This window comes from Channa argus, chromosome 9 (genome assembly GCF_033026475.1).
Source record: "Channa argus isolate prfri chromosome 9, Channa argus male v1.0, whole genome shotgun sequence".
In the NCBI taxonomy this organism is placed as follows: domain Eukaryota; kingdom Metazoa; phylum Chordata; class Actinopteri; order Anabantiformes; family Channidae; genus Channa; species Channa argus.
Window position 1 is genome coordinate 4,741,428 of NC_090205.1, and position 19,187 is coordinate 4,760,614.

The window sequence follows — 19,187 nt, forward strand, 5'->3', positions numbered from 1 at the left end:
ACTGCTGAAGACTCTAATCAACATAAAATAACGTTTTTTAATTAATTTTACACAAAATGAGTCATCACCTATGAGGAAAGTGCATTAATAAGAATTGTTTAAGGTGGAATAAGAGCAGGAGAAATCATTACATTAAGCTTTTAAAACCTTGTCCTTTCATGCTGGACTGGACGGACATTTGGATAAAAACATGACAGCTTTGATTGCAGTTGCATTACAGAAGCTCTCACTGTGTTGTTGCTACTTTTACAAATACTTTTCCTAAATTGAAAATTGTAGTACTACTTCTATTTTTGTCCGTTTTAAGCCTATGAAGTAATAACCATTAGTGGACTGATCTGAGAACAGCTACAAAGAGACGGAAGTGAAGAGTAACTTGTATCCGGTTTCAGAGTCGAGCAACCACCACCAAAATGGCGAAGATCGCCAAAACGCACGAAGGTAAGATACTTACAAAAATATATTGTAAAGCTTCATACTAATACCTAATTTTGCGATATAATATGACATAAACCTTTATAGTAAATTATATATTGTTTTGAGTACACGTAATTGTGATACTCTGTTGTTATTTTATGGGTGATGAGCAGCGGGCCTTGATACGACACAACGCGGAGGTTAGATAATGGCGCTGAGTGCTGCTAACGATTTAGCTTTAGCTCGGTAGCTAACGCCAGCTTTTTTAGTGATATGTGGAAATACATGTGCAGCTTCGCCATCAGCGGTATCGACATCATGACAATAATTTTTGAGCACAGTCTATTAAGTGGTAGCTGCCTCGAGTTAAACTCTAACTATTGCCAACATAAATTGTGCAGCTCATACGGCTAGCTCGGTTAACCACACGTTACACACACGTACAATAGTGTTTTCGAAATTTGTGTCTGATCGTATTCTGTTCGGCTCTATTAACTTTTTATATGTTTTATTTAATCTAAAATACAAATTATTCGACCATTTTATTAATACAGCATTAGTCAAAAATTCGCTCTTCGACATATTACCTTTCAAGTTTAGCTAACCACCGTGCAAGGAAACAAAGCTAACGTAAAAAGGGACTAACAACTGAGATCGGGATTCATAGGATAGAAGAAATAAATTATACCATATCTTAATTTAATTAAAAGTACCGTTTATATAATCAGTTATTGTCTTGACACATAAAATATACATAATGTATATAGGCGTGTGTGTATATGTGTTCATATACATGTACATAACAATCAGGTGCATGTAGCTTAATATCCTACCTGGTAAGTATTAATTTTTTCCCATGACCTCTGTATTGATATTGTATGTTTTTGCCAATTTGTAAAAAAAACAAAACAAAAAACAACTTATAGATTGCCCTCATTCTCACCTTTTTGTTTATACATATTAGTCATCTGTTTCTTTTAGTTATCTTCACCCAGTATTGATTATGCGTTGTTTTTGGTCCATGTTTGTTTCCCCAACACATTGTTATTGATATTGTAAGTATTCCCGAGATAGTGGAGCACACTTCCATTTATGTGCCAATATACTTGATCAACAAAGCTGATCCTGCTTACACATTTAAAAGATATGAAGAATAACACAACAAAGTCCCAGAGTTATCTTTATTGTGGTAAACAAAGCACTTATGCAGGAGTACGGTTACCATCTAATCCATATTACAAATGCAATATGCAAAATCAACACAAGCATATTAATTAGCTTCTCAAAATATCCCATAAGCCCCAGTTTAATTTTCTTTCCAAAACTCTGGTGTGTGTGCTGATTATAAATCTTTAATAATATAAAATCATCTCAGCCATTTGCATTTGCTCTGTTTATAAGTGATGTAATCTGACAGTTTTGATTCTGTGCGGCCATCTTTTGCTTTTTGTAGCCTAACACTTTTAGCAGAATGATTTTGTTCAAGTTTGCTGATTTTTGTTTTGTGCTGGCAGCCTCCCTGGTTTTACCTGTCATGGAAATCCAGCTTCTGAACCTATTTTTATTCATCATATTCAATGCAGTGTTTCACAGATGGTGAAAATAAAATCTGTTCTTGTGCTGTCTATTGACAGCCAATTTCTGACATGAGTGACATACTTGAATGATGTCAGTTCTCACATTGTTGAAACGGTGTGTCAGTTGTGGCCATTTCATTTTGTACATTTAACAAGTATTTTCCTGATACTTCAATTTAAACAACAAAATCAGACTGAAAATAGTGAGTTGTAATTCCCAAAACGCATAATCGTTTTGCACTTGCTAATTGGCTGCTTCAGTAGTATGTAATGTTTCAACCTATCTTTTTCCTTCATTTTCTTTTAGATATTGAGGCCCAGATCCTGGAGATCCAGGGGATGAAGGCTTCCTTGCTGGAGGAAGGTGACCAGGGAGTTGGCCTGGACTCTACTGGTTTTTATGACCAGGAGATCTATGGCGGCAGTGACAGTCGCTTTGCTGGATATGTCACTTCCATCGCTGCCAATGAACAGGAGGATGTAAGTATATTCCTACCCAGGGCACAGATTGTTCATGTTTCCTCATAACTCTCTTCTCCCCGGTAGTTCGTGTTAGTTTGTAAATCAAACACTAAAGCTTTTTTTTTTTAAGCCTCAGGGGCCAAATTACTTTGGCTTGTGTCAATTTAGCAATTTTTATTTTAAACTTATTTTGCAGAGTCTAGCAAAATGACTAATTAATAGTGTAGGTTGTATTTATGTATAACCAAATCACGTCTCTTTTCAAAGTTAGTTAAGTCCATCTTTGTCTAAATAGTGCCATAATGCAGTTACTATGTCGGTTACAACCTTTTTTGGAGCTTAACTGCTTCCTTTTGCCTGTTGCTTATGAGCTGGGAGAGTCTTGCCATTTTGGTGAGGTTTGACTAAACTCCTGTTTCTCTCTTTTTCCTCAGGATGATGAAGATGATACATCAACAAGCTTGCTGGTGCAAAAGAAGCCAGGGTACCATGCACCAGTGGCAATACTCAATGCCATTCCTCAATCTGATGAGCAAGTATGTGTTTTCGATTTCAATATTCCTCCTCGACCTGCTATGAATTGCATTCTGTTAAAGCTGAAGCATATTTTTTTTTATTAGTTTAGATTTCTAACTTAGGAAGAGCTTTTTTAGGTCTGTATTTAGTTTACACTTAACACAATAAATTACCATGTTTTTTTTTTGCAGTACGACCCATTTGCAGAGCATCGTCCACAGAAGATTGCGGAGCGAGAAGATGAATACAAAGCCCGGCGCAGACAGATGATCATCTCACCCGAGCGTCTTGACCCTTTTGCAGATGGTAAAATTCGCTTTTTTTCTGGTCTTCATTACATTGTACTCATTTCCTCCCCTTTACACGGTTCACTTTTTTGTGACATCCCCCCATGACTACCAATTGTTTCACACCCTATAGTTTTACTGTTCAACCCTTCGACCACAATGCAATAGCTTGCTTCCCAGACTTGATGCCTTCCCTGTGGTCAATCCTCTGTGGTCCAGGAACATTTTGTGCCATTATGTTTTCTTCCTAATATATTATTTACATTAATATCATTCTCAACAAATGTCTGTGTGGCCTTTTTATAGTTTGTTTTCAGCATTTTCTATTTTGGAAAAATATTGTCATGTTATTGTGCAAATGAAAGACTTGTGTGCGCAGTGAAATAAACCCACTGTAGGGTTACCATACTTTTCAGTGGGATAGGTGGTTAGGTGTTTAAAGGGATATTTCACCTAACAAACGTGGGTTGCAGATGGGTTGTGTGTGAGTCGAAGGGTTAACAACCCCATGTGAGCATCAGGCTTATTTATGGAATTAAAGAAGTGCAGTGTCCTCTATTAATAATATGGACAATGAAAAGTGTAAATGTGAGGGTTAGCTAAGTTGTAATTCTCCTAATGTATTTTGCTATGCCACACAGAGCACAGTAGCTTGGTCTCTAGTAGACAGAACCAGATTGCAAGAAGGTGGAGGAAAAAATATTTTGTGTCAGATTGCATAGTCAACCCACAGACCCTAGTTAAACAAGGACATAAAGTAAACACTAAATTTGGTAGTCGGGTCTCATTTCTCTGCCCAGTTTCTTTTTGCCTGGGCTGTAATTTAAGTTTCTTATAAACCTTGTCTGTTGACTAGTATGCAAAGTCCTTGTTAGCATTGGACATTGTATGAAAAGTTAAATTATGGGCAGCCGCTCTTGTAGATTAAAGTTTTTTTCAATAATTTATTCTCATTTAAGTTTAGTTGATATAGCTTATCACAAATTAACATTATAGTTTTGCAACACTGCAAAAGTCCCTTAAGACATTTTAATTGTAGAAATATCCAAGAGTATTTTGTGTAAAGCCACAAGTGTCAACGGAGCGATTTAGTATATACTATTTCTATTGCATCTTCACTCCCTATGAAACTATGAGCTTAAACTCACAGGCTTGGTCTAGGTAGGGGTTATCTGAAGCCTGCATGTAGAGAGAGCTCTTTTGTACAAAATTGTTGTGTAAATATATTTTTATTTTACAACTCTCTCTGTAAAATAGAAATATGTTATCAAGAAAATTGTGTACCACAATACCACAGGCCCATACTAACTGTCCTTAATTTCTCTCCTACAGCAGTACTGCTTTGCCAGTCCTGTACTGCACTCTGTTAAGGGTGCAGCAACTCATCCTGTGTAGGTTATGGGGAACACAGAAAACTGTGCACTTGTCAGATTGGTCAGGGTCCACTGGCTTATTTTGGGGCCCATGAAGGGAATCAGATGCAGCCCAGCTACAACAAATCTCAGCCCCCAACTAGCCTTACTTTTGTATGTGGCTTTATTATTTCCCAAAGAAATTGATACATTTTCCTGTGCATTCACAGTTAAATGTGATTGACTAAATATTTGGCAGTTGAAGTTTGCCTTTTTTTTTATCAGTTAGGTTTGTCCTGAAAGGAAGTCAAGATAATATAGAATGACTGACTAAAAACCAGTGCTTTTGAGTGGCTCTGGCATGTCGTAGTACCATATGTCTAACATCTGGGCTTGGTTTATCCTTTGGTCTCATTTTTATATTTAAATGCAAAGGCATATACTCATGTTTTTGATTGTAATGTCACTCCTAGATGTAGCCTTGAAATCTTGACTTAATTTTTATCTGCTAGTATAAATGTTTGTGAATCTGGACCACAGGGTCTCATGAATACTCTTTTTCTAGTTCTTTGGCTATGCCCCAAGAAGATACTTAGTATTTTGAGTGCCGTATATCTATGCAACACAGGTGGTATACTATTGTGTGTGAGTTCAAACCCTTTTCCAAAGTGTTACTAATGGTAAAGAGAAATTTTCTAGGCTTCTTATCTGCCGGTTGAAGTCTGACTGCAGAAGGACCCTTGGCACTGAAAGTGTACGTATTCTGAAGAGCACAGCCCAGGACCCTGCATCAGTGATGGCTATAACTTCTTATCCACTTAAAGAAAGCACCACAACCTCAGCTTTTCTCTCTATGTATCTGCTTGTTTTTCATTAGAATGCTATGGCCGTATCTAAGAAAGCCAAATGTATATTTGTATGTTACACTAGGACTATGTTTTGTGAATCAGCTGTTTAAAAATAAAAGGAACATAATTTAGTCTGTTGGTAAAGAGAGTCAGGGTTAGCTGGCTGTGTGTGTTTGCTGTGTTTGTAATAACCAGGGTCCGTGGAGTGTATACTGATGAGTGTCCTATGTTCTTGTTCGTGCTCTTTCGCGCAGGGGGCAAAACTCCGGATCCCAAGCTGCAGGTCAGGTCTTACGTGGACGTCATGTTAGAGCAGAACCTGTCCAAAGAAGAAGTGAGTGAAATTGCTTTGTTGCGTACCACATTGCATTCAGGCCTGTCAGATGTTAATTCTGCAAAACAATTGCGATAATTACTCACAAATTTCTGCACACTTCTGCATGCAGAGAGAGATTCGTCAGCAGCTGGCAGATAAGGCTAAGTCAGGGGAGCTGAAAGCTGTCAACGGGACAGCTGCCAGTCAAGCTGCCGCAAAGCGCAAGCGCCGCTGGGACCAGACAGCAGACCAAACCCCCACTAATGCTGCACCCAAAAAGGTGTCTAGCTGGGACCAGGCGGATGCCAGTGGTGAGGTACGAAACCCAAATTAACTTGCTGCTTGATGGATCACTTAAGTTTCTTATAGTGATTAAACATATGGTGAACCACTCCTTCAGTAATCCAGGACAGCTAATTTACAACTGTAAATAGTCTGTGTTCCTAATGTAATTTTCTTTGGCCTTCTGTAGACTCCAGGACACACTCCTGCACACACACCCTCCAACAGCCGGTGGGATGAAACCCCCGGCCGCCCTAAAGGCAGTGAGACTCCAGGGGCTACTCCCAGCACCCGCATGTGGGACCCCACTCCCAGTCACACACCTGCTGGTGCTGCCACCCCTGGCAGGGACACACCTGGCCATGCCACTCCTGGTCACGGTGGTGCCACAGGTAGCGTGCGCAAGAACCGCTGGGACGAAACTCCAAAGACAGAAAGGGAGACCCCAGGACACGGAAGCGGCTGGGCTGAAACTCCACGCACAGACAGAGGAGATGAATCAGTGGGTGAGACGCCAACCCCTGGTGCCAGTAAGAGGAAGTCTCGATGGGATGAAACTCCTGCCAGTCAGATGGGATCATCGACACCACTGCTCACCCCAGGAAAAACACCCATGGGAACGCCAGCTATGAACATGGCTACCCCAACACCAGGTGAACAAACCTTGACTATTTGTTGCGAAATGTTATTCCTAGAAACTACCTTTATGCAGAATTGTTTTTAAGTGTTTGAGTGTATCTGTTACGGACTCAAATAGTGTAGAAATTTCCCAAAGTTACAGGTGAACAATGGAATGTGTCAAATATTATTTAGACTAAATCTTTGTTTGGGTGCAAAAGCTAATGGCAAAAACGGTCACATTAATTCCTTAATCTTAAGATCCTTAAGCCTTTTTAAAGAATTTTATCATATTAAATTAGTTTCCCCTTCCTTTTCTTTAGGTCACCTGATGAGCATGACTCCAGAGCAGCTGCAGGCCTGGAGGTGGGAGAGGGAAATTGATGAGAGGAATCGGCCTCTCACAGATGATGAGCTTGATGCCATGTTCCCAGAGGGATACAAGGTCTGTGATCCTATTTTGGAATTAATTTGGTAGCTACATATGCATGAGTGATTACTAAAATAAATGGTATCATAGTATTTATTTATTTATTTATTTTTTTTTATATAAACTCATGCGCTCTCTTTCCATAGGTCTTGCCTCCCCCAGCAGGCTATGTGCCCATCCGTACTCCGGCCCGTAAGCTGTCGGCCACGCCCACTCCCATTGGAGGCATGACAGGCTTCCACATGCAGGCAGAAGACCGCACCACAAAACAGATGAATGACCAGCCTTCTGGAAACCTCCCCTTCCTCAAACCTGATGACATCCAGTATTTTGACAAACTGCTGGTGAGAAAAGCACATATAAAATGTTCTAAAATCAACAGCTGCATGCTGGTCCAATCTGAAAGTCAACACGTGTGGTTCTTTTTCTGTTAGGTTGAGGTGGATGAGTCCACACTGAGCCCTGAGGAGCAGAAAGAGAGAAAAATCATGAAACTGCTGCTCAAGATTAAAAATGGAACGCCGCCCATGAGGAAGGTTGGTGGCCGATTCCTTACTTGTTAATTCTTATGTCAATCTTTATATCATCCCCACGTGTCCTATGTTCCCCTTTTAACATCTTCTGTTCATTTTCTGTCCTGTTATAAATCTACCATGGAGGTTTTGTAATGACATAAAGCAGAAACCGTTCCTATTGTAAGTTACTTGTTAAAGTTTGACAAGAGCAACAACAGGCTGTTTTGCGCAAGATCAATACCTAGCACTAAGCCTGTGTGTGGCTGTAGTGCTTCATGATGATCTACTAATGGCCTGATCTACTAATGGCCTGCTGCTTTCTGTAGAAGTGTTAAGTGTAGACAGTGATGCTTGTTTTGAAGCAGCTGACGTCATCATCAGATCTGAAGGAAATCCAATTCCATATGATTCCAGCTGCCCACTGACTGATCCTCGCCTTCTTTTTGTTCCAGGCTGCACTGCGTCAGATCACAGATAAGGCTCGAGAATTCGGAGCAGGCCCTCTGTTCAACCAAATCCTGCCACTGCTCATGTCACCCACCCTTGAGGACCAGGAACGCCACCTTCTGGTTAAAGTTATTGACCGCATTCTCTACAAACTGGATGACCTTGTCCGACCATACGTCCATAAGGTAGCCTTAAGTTGAGAAGTTGGCCTTTAAAAGATAAAGGACGCCGTTTAGTTTATAATGTCTGAGAAACTGTTTATTCTTTGTGTCCAGATCCTGGTGGTTATTGAGCCTCTGCTGATTGATGAGGACTACTATGCCAGGGTGGAAGGCAGAGAGATCATCTCTAACTTGGCAAAGGTAACGTGGCGCATGTTGTTGCTCTCTGTGATTTACCTGTCACACGCACTTTGGCTTGTGTGAAAATTCTCACCTCGTCAGCCAGTCAATGGGCAGAACAGGGATAGACATCCAATACATAAATACCAATGTGAGAACTAGTAGACTTTGTTTTTTTACCTTGTCTGCTCTACGTTGCCATATTTTAAGTACATATTGAATTGGTTTCATAAATACTAATTGCCAATGTTACCACAGATAAAAGTTACGTGATCAACACATTCCTGAATGGGATGCAAACAAATAATTTAAATTGAACTAATGGTACCAATATTTGGTCTTTCTGTTTATTCCAGGCTGCTGGTTTAGCCACGATGATCTCCACAATGCGACCTGATATTGACAACATGGATGAGTATGTCAGAAACACCACAGCTCGAGCCTTTGCCGTGGTGGCCTCTGCCCTCGGTATTCCTTCTCTCCTGCCTTTCCTCAAAGCTGTGTGTAAAAGTAAGAAGTCTTGGCAGGCTCGACACACAGGCATTAAGATTGTGCAGCAGATTGCCATTCTTATGGGCTGCGCCATTCTTCCCCACCTTCGCAGCTTGGTGGAGATTATTGAACATGGTAAGTTGGGTCTCCAACTTTTGAGGCAACAAGTGCATTTATGAAAGTCTTTATTAGCAGACATTTAACATTTCTCGTTTTCAATATGTTACTGTAATTCATCTACCAACATAGATTCAAAACATACTTAAATTTAACTTGAAATCGACAGTGAGACCCGCAGCTAATTGTCTAACACACTGTTGCAGTGTGTGGAAAGAAATGTATTGTTGGTTTTAACTGTTGGTTTTGACTGTGTGATGTGACAGGTCTGGTGGATGAGCAGCAGAAGGTGAGGACTATCAGTGCCCTGGCTATTGCTGCTCTTGCTGAAGCTGCTACACCCTATGGTATTGAGTCCTTTGACTCAGTCCTCAAGCCGCTCTGGAAGGGTATAAGACAGCACAGAGGAAAGGTAAGATAAAGAGTACTAAAAGAAACATTATTCAGTGCAAGATCAATGCCCAACACTAATCCTGTCAGTAGAGGTCAGCTTAAAGACCACGGTTTCTCTGCTGGGAGCACCAGTCAACGGCATTTTATTAGCTAGCTATCTCTTAGCTTAGTGTGAATTTTCAAGTACCTTTTTCCCCTTCCCTCGCCAGGGTCTGGCTGCTTTCCTCAAAGCTATTGGTTACCTGATCCCACTGATGGATGCTGAGTATGCAAACTACTACACCAGAGAGGTGATGCTGATTCTCATCAGAGAGTTCCAGTCTCCTGATGAGGAAATGAAAAAGATTGTCTTGAAGGTGAGTGTGAAGATTAATTTGTTATTGTGAATGTTAGGGGTTCTTCCTGTAGTCCCAACCATGCTTCTCTAAAGCTTGGGTGGTTCCCTGCGACTCATTCTCGCCTGTTTAACCAATACGTGGTTGCAGCAGGGCTAGTAGTTCGCTACATGAACACCAACATGAGAATCAGCAGAGCTGACAACTGTGTCCTCTCTGTTCTCACCCTGCACTCGTTGGTTACATTTCAAAACTCGTATTCGATGTTGGTGATCAGTAGAACCATGTTTTCATTAATCTGGTATATTTCATTAACTAGACACATCAACAGTCCTTTTTGCTATGGCCAGAACTTTTTGCACTCAGACTCAAACCCATGGTTGAGTTTGTCCAGTGACAGTTCTAGTAAAATGTGTCTAATGAAGATGATTATGTTTTCAGCAATGCAAAAGGAAGCAAGAATACTTGCAGATCTGCCAAAAGATCTTTTGACAGCATTCTTGTGGGAGGTCTGAATGAAGAACAGATCAAATGATCAAAATGTCTGACATTTGCATTATCTCGTAGGTGGTGAAGCAGTGTTGTGGCACTGATGGTGTGGAAGCCAACTACATTAAGACTGAGATCCTGCCCCCCTTCTTCAAGCACTTCTGGCAGCACAGGATGGCTCTGGACAGACGCAACTACAGACAGGTTAGCAGAAGCTGGCAGGGCAATGTTCAAAGGCAGTACTTGGGATTGTATAGAATGAAAAAAGACGTGTATACGTGTATTGTTTTTGTTTTTTTAATTAAATAAATCCAAGGTTTCGCTATTTTCCTTTTGCTGCTTGTTCATTCCCATGGAACATTAGTGTCACTAGACCACCATGTTTCTCTGGTGGCCTGTCACTTTCTGTAAAGAAAACTGGAGGAAACACTAGAAAAGCAGGTGACACAGTTGAAAAGGATTATTTTTGCCGTTTTGATATTCTTTCTAGGATTTGAAACAAAACTAACGAACAGTACAACTTTTTGGTCATTTCCTGTAGAAATCCCTCGATATGATCATAAAACCTTCACTCTTTTACCTGACATGTTTTGATCTTTTCTACTAGTTGGTGGACACAACAGTGGAGTTGGCCAACAAAGTAGGCGCAGCGGAAATCATTTCCCGCATTGTTGATGACCTGAAAGATGAGGCAGAACAGTACAGAAAGATGGTGATGGAAACCATCGAGAAAATAATGGGAAACCTGGGTGCGGCAGACATCGATCACAAGCTGGAGGAGCAGCTGATTGATGGTATCCTGTACGCCTTCCAGGAACAGACAACCGAGGTGAGAGAAATGATGTTTCATTTTCAATTAAAGATGTTATGTAATAATTTTCCAGCCTTTATTATTTACGTATGTCCTCCCTTTACCATTTTCGCCAGGACTCTGTAATGCTGAATGGTTTTGGTACAGTGGTGAATGCCCTGGGAAAGCGCGTGAAACCATACCTGCCTCAGATCTGTGGTACAGTGCTGTGGCGTCTGAACAACAAATCTGCCAAAGTCCGTCAGCAAGCTGCAGACCTGATCTCCCGTACAGCTGTGGTCATGAAGACCTGCCAGGAGGTACAGTACGAAGGCTTCTGCACACATACTGTGGCACATCATTTATTTTAGAAACTAACTCATGTTTTTCTCGTCTGTCACTGCAGGAGAAGCTGATGGGTCACTTGGGTGTGGTGCTGTATGAGTATCTGGGAGAGGAATACCCCGAAGTGTTGGGCAGCATCCTCGGTGCACTGAAGGCTATTGTTAATGTTATTGGTATGTCACCTCCAACAGCAAACGTAAGCCTGCATATTCCAGGGTTTATTAAAGGAAATTTGAATAGCTAATGGGGGGATTTGACTCATAATTGCAGGTATGCACAAGATGACGCCACCAATCAAAGATCTGCTTCCTCGCTTGACTCCCATCCTGAAGAACAGACATGAGAAGGTGCAGGAGAACTGTATTGATCTGGTGGGCAGGATCGCTGACAGGTCAGTAGTGTGCGACCTCAGACTGAAGTTAAAAAGATGTGATCTCCTCTGGCCCTTATCCTCACTACTTGTTGTATTTTAGGGGAGCGGAATATGTGTCGGCCAGGGAGTGGATGAGGATTTGTTTTGAACTGCTGGAGCTGCTCAAAGCTCACAAAAAGGCCATCCGCAGAGCCACGGTCAACACGTTTGGTTATATTGCCAAAGCCATTGGGTGAGTTCCATTTGTTTAATCATAGTCAAAATCTTCAAAAATGCCAGATGTTTTTGCATTTGTTAATTTGTCTGTTGCTGTGTGTAGACATTCCAAACTCTTCACAGATCGATCATAGGTTATTATTGTTGTATTGCTAGCAAAGAAATATGATCCATGTCGTGCTTGTTGTCTCAAAGAATCGTGCAAAACACAAATGTTTATCATTTTAATTGGTTTGAACCACTTTAAAATTGCCATTCTGTTTACAGTCATCTTGACCAACACTTTGCCCCTTTCTGTCTTCTCTCAGCCCTCACGATGTCTTGGCCACATTGCTCAATAACCTCAAGGTCCAGGAGCGTCAGAACAGAGTTTGTACAACTGTGGCCATCGCTATTGTCGCTGAGACTTGTTCACCATTCACAGTGCTGCCGGCGCTCATGAACGAATACCGTGTGCCTGAGCTTAATGTGCAGAATGGTGTGCTCAAGTCCCTCTCCTTTCTGTTCGAGTACATCGGTGAGATGGGCAAAGACTACATCTATGCCGTGACGCCACTGCTGGAAGACGCGCTTATGGACAGGTGAATTGGACGGATTCTGTATTTACACCGCTGTAATTTTTAAAGTCCTGATTAATAATATATACATCGAAATACCCTTCAGTAAAATCTTACACTGTAAAAAGCGAGTAAGTGCAGTCTATTGATAAAAAGGTCTTTATTTTTTATGGCACTATGTAACGATTTATTGAAAATGTTGAAATTGCTTACATCTTACTACGCTGAATTTTTATAGTAAGAACTGATCAAGCATTAGCAGGGACATTTCCAAGAGTTTATCATTAAAACAACAATTTCAGTGTTAAGCGCTCACCCTGTACTTGTGTTATCTTGCAGAGACTTGGTCCACAGACAGACGGCCAGTGCAGTAGTTCAGCACATGTCTCTGGGTGTCTACGGATTTGGGTGCGAAGACTCCCTCAACCACTTACTTAACTACGTGTGGCCCAATGTATTTGAGACATCGCCACATGTGATCCAGGCAGTTATGGGCGCGTTAGAGGGGCTGAGGGTGGCCATCGGGCCCTGCCGCATGCTGCAGTACTGCTTACAGGTAAGACCAGATTAACCGTGAAAAAACTGCTTCGGTACTAGGTGAGTGGTGGTGTGATGTATGGTGGCCCTGAGATGTAAAAACACAACAATATTTCAGGAATCAGAACACAGTAAAACAATTCAGAAGTCACATTTCCTGAGCGCAGCAACATTTCACAAAATACTTTTATTTGTGTTGGGCTGTATTTATATTAAAAGCAAACTGTTCCATGTAAAATGTTGGATTAGTTGCACTATTTCGAAAGAGAATAAGTGACAAGGGTCAATGATTTGTCTGTTGCTTGTGTCTCCAGGGCTTGTTCCATCCAGCCAGGAAGGTGAGAGATGTCTACTGGAAGATTTACAACTCCATCTACATTGGCTCTCAAGATGCCCTCATTGCCCACTACCCACAAGTCTACAATGACGAGAAAAACATTTTCGTACGCTATGAGCTGGAGTACGTCTTGTAAATACAAATTTATGTGCTCATTGTTTCTCTTCCCTCAACTATCGCTCTCCCTCCTCTACTGTGTCTCGGCCTAAAACTGAGTCAGTTTTTATTTAGCAATTACATGTTGGTCTTTCCTAAACAGTCCATCATCTGAAAGTCAGGTTTTGACACAAAATGAAAAGTGAACAGTGATAAAAGAAGAAACTTGTGGAGTCTGTAATTTTTTTTCCTCTTTTTATTTCTAATTTTTACGAGCGTTCCGTGGAAAGAATGGTCGAGGTCGAACGAAGCTTGATTGAGGAATGCAGAGCAGTCGTCACAATGTTTTAAAGATTTTGATATTTTGTTGTATTGACAGGTCTCTGTAGCAGCTGTACACACCCTCTCCATGTTTCACACCTCCTCTGTTCTAATTAGATCGTTGCTTTATTTAACCGAATAAAATGTTTGTGTAAAAAAAAAGAAAAAAAAATACATTTAGTGTCAATGATGCTCTTCTTTTCATACAAACAAACAAATCTGCAGAGTATGGACATTATACAGGTGAATTTAGCAGCTGTAAGTGAATTTCCCTAATTTCTAACTGCTACAGGTTAACTATAAGTAGTTGGATGTTCTGTGTGTCTGCCAGTGCTGGTGGCCTTGTTTAGGATACAGAGGACCCCTCCATCATATTGGGAAACAAAACCAAGTCTGTGCAAACAGCCATTTTCTAAGTGTACATGGATCGCAACATCTGTGTGTCTGAAATCCCATCGTGTTGCTAATGTATGAACTGGGAATCCACTTCCACTACAAATAAAAGCAGAGATCAAAACCCGAGCCCCTGCACACATGCGTGAACAAACTTGGCCACACGATGGAACAACCTCCCCCCCACTCCTCCTCCTCCTCCATTCAGCCAGGCTCATGGCGCTGTGACCCAGATTTTCCCCAGCAGACACCATTGGGATCTAGGTCTGAGGATGAAGGAGGTTTGCTGTATGAGGCAGCAGCAGACAGTGCTGGAGGAAGTATTCACATTGTTTACTGAAGTAAAAATAATAAGTACCTTATGCGGAGAAATTATTTGTGGGATTCCAATTCTATTATACATTATTTGACTTGCTGGCTCAAGAGCTTATTTTACTTATTGTAGCTCCTCTTGAATGAAAAAGTGACATATCCAGCACATGTGCAAATTAGTGGTGCAGTCTTGTAAACCTGGAAATAATCAGGACGGTTTTGATTTTGATAAATTACTTCTTAATCCCTTTTTCAACATTGTGCACGTTTGCTTCATCAGAAATCACTTTTAAGCAAATGTGTGGCACTGGCTCTTTAGTACAGGAGCAAAACAATAAGGCAGCACACATGATCCTAAATAAAGAAAGAAAGGAAAACTCCACATCTGTAAAAAAGCAATAGTATTTTGGAATCTGGACCAAAATGTTGAACCAACAGACTGAAGTGCTGCCAGCATGCCCGGAACTCCGACGACAAAACAAGGACCATCTTTAGTTTCCTGTCCTTACAGCCTTTGGAAGGAATCTCCAGTAACATAGTGAAGCATGAAAAATTCATAACATGTAGTGATGATGTGTCTCTACTGCTGCTGTGTGTGTGTCCTGTCTTGATGCAACAGCTACGCCTTCCTGCTTTACAGGCTGCCCCGGGCAGATACCTGTGTTTAGGAATGTTTCCACAAGAAGTGACATGAGCAGCAGACAGTAAGTGACGATGCAGTACTGTGACTGGAAACCTGATCCTTTACATCAGTAAAAGTATTGTCTATTAGTAAAAGACGAGGATTTAAAATCCCTCTGGGTCACGAGCATCACTTTTCACAGGCCCCTTCCCTCGGGAGCCGCTTAGTTCCACTGGTTTCAGGTGGAGCAGTTTAAAACGCATCCAGTAGGCGGCAGCAGCGAAGAGCTCTGCTGGTTGTAGTTGGTGCTGAGGAAGCTTCTCCACTTCTGCATCAGAGAGGTGGAGAGACCGAGAGGCACCGACTTCCTGTGAGTTCTGTGTTCAGCTGCCTGCTCGCCTCTCCGGGAGGCTTGTGGCTCCGCACACCCGGGAGGACGCAGGCTTCTGTGGGCGCTGTATGGCTCAGAGAGACGTCCCGGACCTCCGTGCAACATATAACCAGTAGGAGCAGAAACTGCAGCAGGAATCAGCCGTTAATGTGGATTGTTTACAGCCGTGGGTTAAGCTCCGGTTCCTGCTTCTCCGCGTCCCTGCGACTCCGAGCGGCCGCCTCTGGTGAGCAGCGTCGCCGCAGATAGCGTCGGTGGAGCGGGGCTGATGGCCCTGGGGCTCGGCCCGGCCTTCCTCAGCATCACCACCACCACCAGGAGCATCACCATCACCCGCTTGTGTGCCTGCTAGAGAGCTGCACTTGTACATTAGTGGGGTTGCGGAGAGGAGAAGCCGGGTTTGCGTCGCGGCATCGCACCGTGCACGCTGCTGCGCCGTCGGAGGGAGTGGATGAGCGGCCGGAGCGGACCCAGAGATGGCTGTCCTCAAGCTGGCCGACCAGGTAGAGCTGCTAGCTGCTCTTAGCTTAGCCCACAGACAGGCAGCACGACATCAGCATATTAACGTTCCGTCCCGTGTTTGGTACAAAAGCGTTTTAATGTCGCACGGCGCTTTGTGTCTCCACCGTTTAACGCTGCGTCCCGGCAAACAAAAGACGCGTCTCCATCCTGCACAGCGCGCACACAACACACCTTGAAAGACGCACAAAAGTGGATGTAAATATCCTGATGTTTATTTATTTATTTATATATTTTTGGCTCTAATTTTCGGCGTTCCGTTAAAATGAGGACAGCCCTCCTCTCACTCACTTCCGGTTCTCTTCTGCAAGCATCCCCAGAGCTGCAGGCAGCTGCAGAGGAAATAACACCATGCAAGTACTTTTACTTATAAGCACATTTTAGGTACTTGTACTTTACTTGAGTACTTGCGATTTATCCTACTTTTTTCTACGCCACTATGGTTCAGAGGAGATGATGTGCTGAAGTACCCGACATCCAAAATAAACTCCCAGTGGTTAATAACATGGTCAAAATCAGCAGCACCCCAGTTATAGCAGTAAAACGTTGGCTCACTCACTGACTCATGGGGGATTATGATGTAATGTCGCATGTATTTTTGGTTTTTAGAAATGGTCACACTTCCCGCTCCAATATTCAGCATTGAAAATTCAGCTGCGGCAAAATGCAGATTTATTGTTTGCACAAATCACTGTTGTGTTTCATGTGAAGTACTTCTAATCGCAAACTAATTTTTCTTTATTGGAACGAATCCCATGGAGACTTCAGAAAGTTTTTTTAAACTAAACTCTCAGTAAATACAAACAAGGCCTCCTAAAACTGTTCACAAACGCTTAATATGTATTATTTTATAATAGTAGTTTGTAATGTCATGCTACTGATCACATCCTCAAAACATTGGTAATTTAGTCTATGACACATTTAAAGTTAGTGACAGCTTCATCAGTCCTCTCGTATCAGATCGATGACACTCGGAAGGAGCTGCTCTTTCATGTAACTCACTATTGTGGGACTTCCTGTTAGTTTCAGACAACATGCTGATGATGTCTGATAACTGGATGCTTAAGCTCTTGTTCTCGTCTTTAAACGGGGGGGGGGGGGGGGGGGTCACATGACAGTTTGCGAGTGCGAGATCTTTTTTAAGCTGTGACAGTGAGCTGTGCTCAGCTTGTTTGTCTGCGTTTGATCACGGGCTGTTACGTTTCCTGGAGGTTTTGTTGGAACTCACAGTACCTGAGTTCAGCACTCCCAACACTTTGAAAGCCTTACATCACATTTACAATTTAAACTCTACAACTTTTGGCTGTTTGGTTGTTGTCGTTTGTGCATCTTTTGTAGTGTTTTTGCAAATCTCACATGTCACTTTGAGTGTGTAGCTTTTTAATCTCTTTGCCATCTCTGTAGCTGTTTTGCATCTTTTGTAACTTGTGTCTCTCTGGTCGTTAAATGTCGTGTTGTAGTGACTTGTTAGTCATTCGCACCTCTGACAATTTCCATCTCTTGTCTGTCAGAGTCTCAGTGTCTCATTGCAGTTGTTTTGTAGATCCCTGTGGTCATTCAGCATATTTTAGTAGTCGTATTTGTCTTTGCAGTGGTTGTATGTGTCTTTTTTGGTCATTTGTATCATTTTGCATGGGTTTAAAGTCAATCGGCATCTTTTGGGGTTGTTTTGCGTCTCTTTGCGGCATTTTATGTTTCTTGGTATCTTTTTATAGCTGTTCTGCATCTGATTGGGTCGATTACATTTACTCTCTCTTTGGGATAGTTTTGCATGTGTGTAGTCTTTCAAATGAGCTCTGTGACTTTCAAACCAGGAAATGTTAACAGATCACTGACTCCATGGTCCCATGGGGCGTCATGGCCAGTGTCCCATAGTTCAGGCATCACATGGTCACATTAGATGAAGATAAATCCTTGCAGAGACTAATGTTTATGCTCTGACTGTTATGACAGTGAAAAAGAAATGTTTAGTGTGGTAATAAAAACTAACCGAATGGTTTTCAATCGTCAGTTACTGCATGTCAACACGGGCCTACTGAACGTAGTTTCCAGTCAATCGAACCATTCAGAGTCAAGGACGAGATTTGCATAGGAATGTGGATGTGGTTTTAAGTTTTATGTCCCGCTGATTAAAAAAAGCGTGTGCATCATATCAGTGTGTTGAGGTGTGACTGAGCTCCTGTTGTTTGCAGAACACCTTCCTGCGTCCAGCCCCTTTAGCTCACATAGTCGTCATCGTCAGTTTAAACCTTGACAACTCCCCCCGATGTTACAAAAAGCAGCTCAAATTGTAGCAACCTGTCCAGCGAAAGAGGAAAAACTCAGCGTACTGTACTGACAGAGGTCAGAGTTGTCAAAATGTCTTTGTTGGTATGTTAACCTGCTACTTCCTATGATAAAATGGAAAAATAGTTTTAATGCGTTATTTTTAACCAACAGTACGAAGGACGTGGAGGAAGTTGTTGACACTTTACCGGTTTTAAGGAGGTGAAAGACTCCTGAATGAGGGGATAAAATTATGCAAAATGGTGGGTTTTGATTTAGGACTTTGGTGGTGGGAAGGAGGGCATCCGAAGTGTGTCTCTGAACCCGAGGAGGAGATGATCCAGCAGCAGAGGGAATGGAGACAGGCTTTCCTTTAACGAGAGAGACTTATGGGAAATGGCGTTTGTTAAAGGCAGCAGCCAAACAAAAAGCTTGAGGATTTTCTCTTGTGAGACCCTGTTGACTACATTTACTATGTCTCTGTACTCGTTTGTTCAAATGTGCAGCTTGTGCCAGATTTTCAGCTCGAATTTCACAATTGTACGACGGACGGACTAAACTGCTCCCTAGAGTCTGTGTTGCTAAAGAGGGAAATTGAATGAAATGTCACTGAGGTGAAGTGTAAGCAGCTGACTGAACAACAGTGGACATTTGTTCCAACACTGACTCTTTCAAAGCATAAAGCCAATTTTAATAACAACCAGAACAATGAAGGGGAGATGTGCCTAATTTCAGTTTAAAGGTTTTTTTTTTATTTTAATGTTTGGATGATTTTCCATTTCTATGTTTTCAGCTGCCGTTTTAAAGGCAGTGCACTGCACATCGCTGTGTGTGTGTGTGTGTGTGTGGTGCTTAGGAAGAAAAGCTCAAGAGGCCGTA

The 19,187-nt window shown here is 41.9% G+C and overlaps 2 protein-coding genes across 11 annotated transcripts in view; both read left to right on the plus strand.

Moving 5' to 3' along the window:
• Positions 1-339: 339 nt before the first annotated feature.
• sf3b1 (splicing factor 3b, subunit 1) lies at positions 340-13,980 on the plus strand. 6 transcript variants are annotated; one of them, XM_067515301.1, is made up of 24 exons: positions 340-441; positions 2,302-2,474; positions 2,891-2,992; positions 3,164-3,278; positions 5,714-5,793; positions 5,906-6,091; positions 6,248-6,710; positions 6,999-7,120; positions 7,252-7,449; positions 7,540-7,641; positions 8,073-8,252; positions 8,343-8,429; positions 8,765-9,035; positions 9,284-9,429; positions 9,620-9,766; positions 10,313-10,438; positions 10,842-11,063; positions 11,162-11,344; positions 11,431-11,542; positions 11,640-11,760; positions 11,843-11,974; positions 12,267-12,539; positions 12,855-13,071; positions 13,367-13,980. In XM_067515301.1, the coding sequence occupies exons 1-24, from the start codon at positions 414-416 to the stop codon at positions 13,523-13,525; spliced, it is 3,945 nt and encodes a 1,314-aa protein (XP_067371402.1). In that variant the 5' UTR covers positions 340-413; the 3' UTR covers positions 13,526-13,980. The 6 variants fall into 6 exon arrangements, 4 of the variants coding, with proteins under 4 accessions (XP_067371402.1, XP_067371404.1, XP_067371405.1 ...); XM_067515302.1 differs by lacking the exons at positions 340-441; positions 2,302-2,474; positions 2,891-2,992; positions 3,164-3,278 and adding an exon at positions 3,364-5,365; XR_010915143.1 differs by lacking the exons at positions 6,248-6,710; positions 6,999-7,120; positions 7,252-7,449; ... (13 more) ...; positions 12,855-13,071; positions 13,367-13,980 and adding an exon at positions 5,311-5,365 and having other exon boundaries at positions 5,906-5,966.
• Positions 13,981-15,186: 1,206 nt separating this feature from the next.
• The window catches only part of ankrd44 (ankyrin repeat domain 44), a 28,938-nt gene continuing 24,937 nt past the window's right edge, over positions 15,187-19,187 (plus strand). For 2 of the 5 annotated variants that reach the window (XM_067515305.1, XM_067515307.1), the window contains exon 1: positions 15,191-16,027. In XM_067515305.1, the coding sequence (XP_067371406.1) occupies positions 16,001-16,027 (27 nt within the window). In that variant the 5' untranslated portion in view covers positions 15,191-16,000. Of the gene's footprint in view, positions 16,028-19,187 lie in introns of all 5 variants that reach the window. The other 3 variants (XM_067515306.1, XM_067515308.1, XR_010915144.1) reach the window with 2 other exon arrangements.

Coding starts and splice junctions, on each gene's coding strand:
- sf3b1 (XM_067515301.1), top strand. CDS start 414: ATGGCGAAGATCGCCAAAACGCACGAAG. Junction 442..2,301: donor GATCGCCAAAACGCACGAAG/GTAAGATACTTA, acceptor ATTTTCTTTTAG/ATATTGAGGCCCAGATCCTG. Junction 11,975..12,266: donor TATATTGCCAAAGCCATTGG/GTGAGTTCCATT, acceptor GTCTTCTCTCAG/CCCTCACGATGTCTTGGCCA.